This window comes from Dendroctonus ponderosae, unplaced genomic scaffold, assembly GCF_020466585.1.
Source record: "Dendroctonus ponderosae isolate FM_Combo_2020 unplaced genomic scaffold, Dpon_F_20191213v2 Dpon_F_20191213_1, whole genome shotgun sequence".
Taxonomy (NCBI): Eukaryota; Metazoa; Arthropoda; class Insecta; order Coleoptera; family Curculionidae; genus Dendroctonus; species Dendroctonus ponderosae.
In genome coordinates this window covers 43,126,721-43,135,869 of record NW_026017110.1, presented here as the reverse complement: position 1 = coordinate 43,135,869, position 9,149 = coordinate 43,126,721, and the positions used below count along the sequence as shown (strand labels likewise).

Here is a 9,149-nt window from a genome sequence, read left to right as displayed (position 1 = left end):
ATCATAGCGGAGTGCAAGGCTCAGTCCTGACGCGAAATATCACCCAAGTTAGAGCAAACGATCGCCCAACCCATGGTCCCCTGTATAAGCGACTTCCCATATATTATGAGGATTTTGCCCCTGACAGTACGTGACGACAAACGCACAGGTCCAACATAACATGACTTGGCAGGTTCGTCCTGTCTCGTTCTGGTTGGTGCTGGCTGGTCCTTGCACAGATCGGGGCGGGGGCGGATGGATTTGGTCATCTGGTTGAGACTGCCGGCGGTTAATGCCACGGCTGACAGTATCAAACTTAAAGGTCGAAGCAAAAGGGGTTTTTGGCTTCCCTTCAGGAAGACCTTTTTTCCTTAATGAATGCCCCTCGAATAAAGCCAAACCGCCACTTCAAAGCGCTCCTATTTAGATCATGGGCAAAAAGAGCAACCGGCCGAACAATTGGCCAGGCACGGGAGGGTCTCCTGAACTTGACGCTTGTTTTAACTTTGTCTGTGCGTATATGAATGCGAATGTTTAATAAATTTGTATCTATCTATCTATCTGTTATTTTGGGGAATTGCTTCATAGGATGAACGGGCGAGAATCGTTAGGCGCACCATCGTCAGATACATCTGTGTCACCTTCACCTTCACCCTCACCCTGATGTCCCCTAAAGCCAAGAAGCGCTTTCCCACTCTGAACCACTTTGTAGACGCCGGCCTGTTTACCAAAGAGGAGAAGAAAATATTCGAGGACTTGGACAACGAATATCCCAACTACACAAAGAACTGGCAAGCACTGGATGTTCCATAAGAATTCAGAATAAATATACATAGTAATTTGCAGGCTGCCTTTGGCCTGGGCAGCCAACATAACCACAAGGGCTCGACATGAAGGCATCATCAGGGATGATTGCTCAGTAAAATGCATTCTGGAGCAAATCAACATCTTCAGGTCCAAGTGCGGGGAAATGCTCGCCTATGATTGGATCAGCATACCGTTGGTCTACACCCAGGTACAATGAGCTTCCACACTCAATATAAATTACCTTACGTTGCTTCCAGGTAGTCACCATAGCGGTATACACGTACTTCCTAATCACAGTGATTGGTAACCAGTTCATTGAAGTGGACAAAAAGTACGTGGATCGACTCATATTCAGTTTCCCTTTTATGCCAGTGCTGGAGTTTTTCTTCTACATGGGCTGGCTCAAAGTGGCCGAAACGTTAATCAACCCATTTGGCGAGGATGATGACGACTTTGATGTGGTCTGGATGATCGATAGACATATCCAGGTAGTGTTTGCTTGAATATCATGTTTTACCTCAAATATATACAGGGTGGTTCAATTACTAGGAGCCACTGTTGTCATCTTCTAGATCGTAAGAGTTACAAGTTAGATTCAATTAGGGAAAAGCTATCAAATATGGTAATTTTTTTTGGTTTCGGAAATATTGGAAGAACAATTATTATCGTTGTTTTTGCAAATGCACCCAAAACTAGTGGTTGTCGAAGAAATTGTCCTTGCAATATTTTACTAGTTTTTGAAGATCTATGCATTGATATTAAATGTAATTTGTACGATACACACAGCACAAGGAGATACAAATGGAGCAGGGGTTAATTATCCAAATACGAGAAGCTGCTCGATAACAGTGGAGAATGAGGAGATTACAGAGGCACTAACTTGTTTCGACTTCATGACTCCAATGTATTTTTTATTTGTAAACATAAATTCGAGGTTATGAGGATATTGTCACCCTGTATAATTCCATGGTAACCGGAGTTTTTAATAATTACGAAGCGACAGGTATTTCCGTAATGTTAATTAGGCAGATTACCATGAAAAACATTGTTGCCGTTTTTCTAATATAGTTTTTTGCAAATTTCTCAGTTTTTAATAACAATTAATATTTCTTACTATTTTTTCTGTACTCCTTAAACACCGCCAAACAATACCTCCAGAGGAATGACGCTAATTTTGAATCACCCTGTATGCATATTTTATTCTGATTTCAATAAACCTCCGTTTTTGCACGCGCATCCTACGAGATCTGCGCTGACGATACAGTTATAATTGCCGACCCACCGCAAGCTTCAAAACAACGCCTTTCCATTAATTGCTACACTCCATCCAATTTAGGTTTGCTACCTACTAGTAGACAAAATCCACCAGGACCATCCAAAGCTGAAGAAGGACTACTACTGGCAACAAACCGCACCTGACACTTTGCCATTTACCGTAGCGTCGCAACAGTATATGAAAGACACACCAGTACAATCGGCTGAAAAATTGCAAGTCAAAAAGACTGATCAGGATCTGATAATTAGAGAAGTAATCTGATTAGATGTGTTTAGAAAAGCTTTTGCTAGCCGTGATTTGTTTCAGGAGGTTTCCCATCACCGACCAAGTACCTAAATCTAGTCGTTGAACCATACTTAGTTTGGACTGAATGCTTTTCTTGTAGGGTCGCTTTGGGGCAGCTTGGGCAATGTTCTTTTCTCCAATCGAAGACGAGGAGACAACAAATACTGCCTGAGAAGGATTGCTGTGGATGACAACGCAGAGATTTTCGACGAGGTAAGACGGATTGGTTTTAGTTCACTACTAACCTACTAACTAACTTTCCCCACCCGTATGGGGTAGATGTTTGGTCAAGCTTTGAAGACAACGGGAAAACAGTCGGTAAGTATTCAAGTCTAATTTCTTTAGCGCCTCAAATACAAGCAGTTCATGGATGCATTCAATGCATCACAAGTGGTGCAGGTTGCGCTTAAATGAATTCGATTTGTTGAGTCAGCTGGTTAGAGCGTTATTACGGCAAGAAGCAAAAGATGAAAAAATGATCTACCTGTAACGTGCCTAAACTTACTAACATAATTCATAATCATTTAATGTTCTAAAAAAACGTGCCATGACGAAAGGGCATTTCAAACTTTGATTTTCTATTCAGATTTTTAAAAAGGACCCACATACATTTCGTTTTAAACTTAATTTAGCTAGTAAACATCAGCAGCTATCTACCTTGGCAGATATCCGTTGACACACATGTCAACGCCAATTTTTTTGTTAATTTCAAAAGTGTACTCTTCAAAATTCAAAAGTTATACTCGAAAACACAGTAGCACATCCACGTACGAAACATGACGTATCAACTTCCGAATGATTATGTGTATCTTTGTCATTTCAAGAGCTACAGAGAAAGTAAATTATGGAAAAGATGGACATGTGAGGATGCGCAATGTTTACCAGTTTAAAGTTACCACAATATCTTGATAATTGCGTTTTTATTTACAATTAATACTCGATATTTTTATTCATGGATTATTTTTAACAGTTACTTTCTTAGAACCTATAACTGCTACCTCTTATCAACAATGAAGACATGCCCCAAATTCAATTATTGTTGGAGATTGAGTCTCTCCATGATTATATATTTTTTAAGTTTTGAAGAACATCATTTAAAAACTAACCGCAAAAGTAATGGTAACTTGGCTATAAAAATCAGTCGTGTACCTATATAATAAACCAGTGTCGTTCCCGAAGGGTTCGGCACTACACATAGATTAAACTGTCGGTCGCGCCTCTGAAAGGGAAACGATAATCTAAAAACTAGACAGAGAGGAATGTTTTTGTTTTAAAACCAGCGTCGTACCCGAAGGATTGAATTTGACTCTACTGGATGTCGAACAACCTTTAATGACTGAAAAAAGTGACTAAAAATTGGCGTCATTTTCTTCCAAGGGTGATAGCAGAGACAAGTAATAATCAAGTTATCCCTTGTCTCTGGGTAATAGGGGCTCCCTTATAGATTACGAGAAATATATAGAAAACAATTTTTTCGAGTAGTAGCCTACCACCTGTCTACATTCCTGATGTAACTAATATTAGCGTATTTCTTGAAGAACTAAGTGATGTAAACTTACTCGAATATATCAGATACAAAACTAATAACAAAAACGAAATCCAGCTATACTGCAATTCTACAAATATATCAAAACACTATACTTATCGAAACCTTATAAAGTATTTAAATGAGAACAATGCGGTTCACCATACCTACCAACTAAAGCAGGAAAGATCCTTTAGGGTAGTTCTACGCAATCTACATCCATCAACTAGAGGAGAGGATATTACGACAGATCTGAATTCCTTAGGACACAATGTAAGGAATGTGTCTAATATTTCAAGCAGAATTACCAAAAATCGGACACCATTGTTTTTTGTTGACCTTGCTCCACAGGAAAACAACAAAGACATTTATAGAATAACGCTTTTACAAAACGCTGTAGTTACAGTTGAGCCTCCTAGAAAGTCGAGAAGCATTGTACAATGTACAAGATGCCAAAGGTATGGACATACTAAAAACTACTGCACGCGACCTTTTCGATGTGTCAAATGTACTGGCGAACATCCTACCACTTCATGCACTAAAACAACAAAAATTCTCCAGCAACTTGTGCTCTATGCGAAGGATCACATCCTGCTAACTACAAAGGTTGTACAGTTTACAATGAAATACAAAAACAACAAAATCGTCGAACAAATGCAAACCCACGACAAAATAACACCAAATTTAATACCACTTCTACTTCCTCCCAGGAACAACCAAGCAGAATTACTCATAGAAATCGGACATACTTTGAAACCTTAAAAAATAACAAACTTTCTGAAATCAATACCGCTCCCGCAGACAATGGAAACCTAAATGCCCTTTTCATCAGATTAGAAGGGATACTAACCAAACAAGCTGATCAGCTAACATCACTAATTAACCTTCTAACCCACCTACTCACGACAAGATCCAAAAATGCCCCATAGCACACTCAAAATAATTCTTTGGGACGCTAACGGACTTGCCCAACATCGTGACGAAGTTGACCTCTTCCTCAAAACAAACAAAATTGACATTCTTCTAGTATTAGAAACCCACTTCACTAACAGAACATACTTTAAAATCCCAGGATATTCTATATACAACACTCAACACCCTGATGGCACCGCTCACGCAGGAAGTGCAATTATCATCAAAAATCAAATTATACACTATGAAATGGAAGCATACCAGTTAGACCACATGCAGGCTACAAATGTAAAAGTGAACACCGACTTTAGACTAATAACCTTCTCAGCAGTATACTGTCCCCCACGACATAAAATTTCAAAAGAACAGCTTGAAAATTACTTCGGAAAACTGGGAAACAAATTTATATCTGGAGGTGACTTTAATGCAAAGCATATAATGTTTGGTTCAAGACTCTCAAACCCCAGGGGCAGAACTTTTTGTGACTACATCCACAATAAAAAATTTGCGATCATATCAACTGGAGAACCAACTTACTGGCCGACCGATTCAACAAAAGTACCAGACCTACTGGACTTCTTTATTTCCAGCGGAATATCTAACAACTATGTGCATGCTGAATCTAAACTAGATTTATTATCTGATCATTCTGCAGTTATATTAGTAATCAGTAGAAAAGTGATTATCAAAACGCAGCAACCAAAATTAACAAATCCACTGACCGACTGGAAACTACTTGCAACCAAGATTGATTCAAAAATAAATCGTAGTACTCGTTATGGAAAGCCACTAGAATAATTAAAAGACCCAAGGTGCACAACCCCCCTATGAAACACAACGGAAATTGGGCCAGAAGTAATCAAGAAAATGCTGATGCATTTGCTAACCATCTATCCGAAGTTTTCAAACCTCACTCGGTTACGGCCAACAATGACTGGACAGAGGAAATTGAAAACTTTCTTACATGTCCACTACCACTAGATCTGCCACTAAAATGGTTCTCTCCCACAGAAATCAAAAAGAAATTAATTTGTTAAGAAATAGAAATGCTCCTGGACACGATCTAATTACATCACATATTTGAAAAAAGCCTACAAAAAAAGCAATAGTATTCATAACCCAACTCTTCAACGCCATAAGACGCACCTCTTACATTTCAAAACAATGAAAAATTTCACAAATCATCATGATCCCGAAGCCTGGAAAGGAAAGTCATTTGCTATCATCTTATAGGCCAATAAGTTTACTTCCATGTCTATCTAAATTATTTGAAAAAGCACTTCTTCATAGACTGAAACCAATCATCGGCAAGAACAAATTAACTCCTGACCACCAATTTGGCTTTCGCAATCAACACGCGGCAGTCGAACAAGTCCACAGAATTACTGCAAAAATCTCCGAATGTCTAGAGAATAAACTATATTACTCTGCAGTGTTTATAGACGCACAACAAGCATTCGATAGAGTATGGCATAAAGAGTTACTCTACAAAATTAAAAAAAACCTACCCCAATTTTATCTATTATTCAGTTCATACCTAAAAGGCAGAACGTTTCAAATCAAGGTAGATGATGCGATAACCAAATCTTATAATATTATTGCCGGTGTTCCCCAAGGCTCAGTGCTGGGACCCGTTTTGTTCTCTTTATACACAGCGGACTTTAGCTGCAACAAAAAGTCCACTCTGGCCACCTTTGCAGACGACACAGCAATCTTAGCAGCCGATGAGAATCATTCACTGGCTTCTAAGAAAGTACAGGAAAACCTTAACATGTTAGAAGATTGGCTGCAGAAGAGTAAAACCACTAAAAACAATCAAATCGGTCCCTATTTTGGAAAATAAATTTTCTGCAGCCCTTACTAAACTTTTCAATATTTCTCCACACCTTTCAAGTTGCTAGGACGTGGTAAAATTGAATAGTCAAATAATCCAAAATTTGGTGCACAGTTTTTTCCGTTTGTCACTTTCAGGTGTTTGTTCACTCTATTCCTGGTCGCATGTGAGTGATTAACAAAACCTTTAAAGTGTTTTCATTTATGGATACAAAATGCATACATAGACTGATTACTTAATAATGTGTGCGGGCACAATCACTTAATAATGTTTAACCATAATATCACTACAATGTCTTAATTCCAGGTCAACACCTACGAGGAGGAAGGACCGAACAAAATCAAAGTTCCCATCTTTGTCAAGACGAATTGCAATGAAAATGTAGAGGAGTTTGAGTGTCTGCGAAAACAGCGACTGGAGCACCAAAGGGCGAAGTTACTCAAGTATATGGAGCTGTTAAAAGCCAACAAGGGGCAAGATGGGGCTCAGATTGTCAAAGCCATTATTAAATAAACGCAGATTAAAAGAGCAAAAAATCAGTATATAAAATCACCATTCAAATACAGGAATAAACTTTGTAAAAATCAGCCGCCGTCTTAAAGTTGAAATTGTTGAATTTGATTAAACGTCCTGAACGTTGATGCATCATTTATCCCCTTGGGAAGTGGAGACGAACTGGGTGTCTTTACCAGTCTTTTTGATTATTTCCAGCACTTCATCTGCTGCAAGGGCAGTTCTCACTTTAACCTGCTGGGCCTTCAAGTCGATATCAAAATGCTCGATCTTATCTAGAAGATAAACACCTCAGTAACTCGAAATGAGCGTGTTTGCTTTGCACTTACTCTTCTGTTTGTTCAGGACCCGTTCCACAGCACCTGAGCAGCCCTCGCAAGTCATTGCCACTTTGTATTCGTGCACTTGGGCCTACAATGCCAAAAAACTCCAATTTTGAGGTTTCAAATTGACGAAAACTAGTACTTACCATTATTCTAAATGATGTCGCCGATGGCCAGGAACAATACTATCACTTCGTTCAAAGCGTTTATTTATTCATGAATCAGAACACCGATTAATTTCGATTGTTTACGTGTCGGCAGTACCAAGTGGGTTCGACACGTAAATACTTGATAACATTAAAGACAATAATACAAAATACAACTGAAGATGGATGGAGGCGGTAAGAGTTGACAGTCAGATGTTAAATATCACTTAACGGCTAGCTTCACGTTGATGCCATTTTTACGGGGGCGGTCGAAAGAGTAGCACAATTAGTGCATAGTTCAAAAACGGGTTTTTCTATTGAAAGTAGGCTATAAACTGAATTTGTTCACCTAGAACTATAGAGAAAGTAAAATAAGTATTTATTTTACTTTCTCTATGCCTAGAACTGTATTATATGGTGAACGTGTCGTTAGAGTCCCTCCGAACTTTCAGTTTTTTGTGTTTTGCTGTAAAAACCAATTTAAATTAAGCAGTTTCAGCGATAGAAAATCCAGGACGGTCCATATAATAAGCCAAAAAACACTCACAAAGTTTGAGGAAAACCACCTTTTTGAGAAAAATCACCAAGAAAATTTTGAGCGGTGTTGCCAAACGGTGCAACATTTTTTAAGTTAATTGAAATGGTGATCGTGTCGTTTGAGTCCCTCCGAATTTTTTGTTTTATCTTGTTTTCCTTTACAGAACAATTTAAATTAAACAGGGAAAGAAAATCCAGGATGGTTCATAAATTACGCCAAAAAACACTCCCAAAGTTTGAGAAAAATCACCAAAGATATTTTGAGCGGTGTTGCCCAACTGCGCAAAACGTTTTAAGTTAATTGAACAGGTAATCGTGTCGTTTGAGTCCCTCCGAATTTTCAGTCGAGTCTCTTTTTTTAGAGACGGAAAAAATCGGGGATTAAGGCGATGTGGGCAAAAGCTTCAGCATTTTGAGCCTGTCTATGGACTGTGAAAGTTTCAACGGGCTGCTTGCTCCAGATTGCAAGTTGAGATTTTTTTAAGCAAAATGCTTTTGGCAAAAACGACCGTTTTTATGCCAACTTTTCCAAGCCGGAAAAAATGGGTGATTAAGGCGATTTGGGCAAAAGTTTCAGCATTTTGAGCCTCAGCTGTCGTTTTATGGACTGTGAAAGTTACAACGGTCTGCTTGCCCCAGATTCCAAGTTGAGATTTTTTGAAACAAATAGTGCGTTTGTCGAAAACGCCCCATTTTATGCCAAATATTCCAAGTCGACAAAAATCAGGAATTAAGGCGATGCGGGCCAAATTTTCTGCATTTTGAGCTTCAACTGTCATCTATGGATTGTAAAAAATTCAAGATCTACTTGCTCTGGATTGGAAGTGGGGACTTTTTGAAGCAAAGATTGTGTTTGGGCGGAAACGTCCATTTTTATGAAAACTTTATCAATTCAGCAAAAATCAGGGATTAAGGCGATTTGGATATAATTTTCCGCATTTTGAGCCGCCACTGTCTTCTATGGACTGTGAAAGTTACAAAGGTTTACTTGCTCTGGATGGGTAGTTGGAAT

At 38.7% G+C, this 9,149-nt stretch overlaps 2 protein-coding genes across 3 annotated transcripts in view; one reads left to right on the top strand and one right to left on the bottom strand.

Moving 5' to 3' along the window:
* The window catches only part of LOC109537722 (bestrophin-2), a gene marked incomplete at its 5' end in the record, with an annotated part of 18,181 nt that extends 10,924 nt beyond the window's left edge, over window positions 1-7,257 (top strand). Inside the window, 8 exon segments of one of the 2 annotated variants that reach the window (XM_048661135.1) lie at window positions 568-770; window positions 826-994; window positions 1,044-1,274; window positions 2,123-2,314; window positions 2,369-2,390; window positions 2,448-2,560; window positions 2,627-2,665; window positions 6,925-7,257. In XM_048661135.1, coding sequence (XP_048517092.1) covers window positions 568-770; window positions 826-994; window positions 1,044-1,274; window positions 2,123-2,314; window positions 2,369-2,390; window positions 2,448-2,560; window positions 2,627-2,665; window positions 6,925-7,131 — 1,176 coding nt within the window. 2 annotated transcript variants of the gene reach the window in all.
* Window positions 7,139-7,813, bottom strand: LOC109537723 (copper transport protein ATX1). Its single transcript, XM_019904585.2, has 3 exons — window positions 7,601-7,813; window positions 7,461-7,542; window positions 7,139-7,406 (listed from the first exon to the last, which is right to left on the bottom strand). Exons 1-3 carry the CDS (start codon window positions 7,601-7,603, stop codon window positions 7,264-7,266), a joined length of 228 nt encoding a protein of 75 aa, XP_019760144.2. The 5' UTR covers window positions 7,604-7,813; the 3' UTR covers window positions 7,139-7,263.
* Window positions 7,814-9,149: the final 1,336 nt, after the last annotated feature.

Bases quoted from the DNA above. Each gene is read 5' to 3' on its own strand.
- LOC109537723 (XM_019904585.2), bottom strand. The intron at 7,407-7,460 runs GTAAGTGCAAAG...TTTATCTTCTAG, and splicing joins GGTCCTGAACAAACAGAAGA to ATAAGATCGAGCATTTTGAT.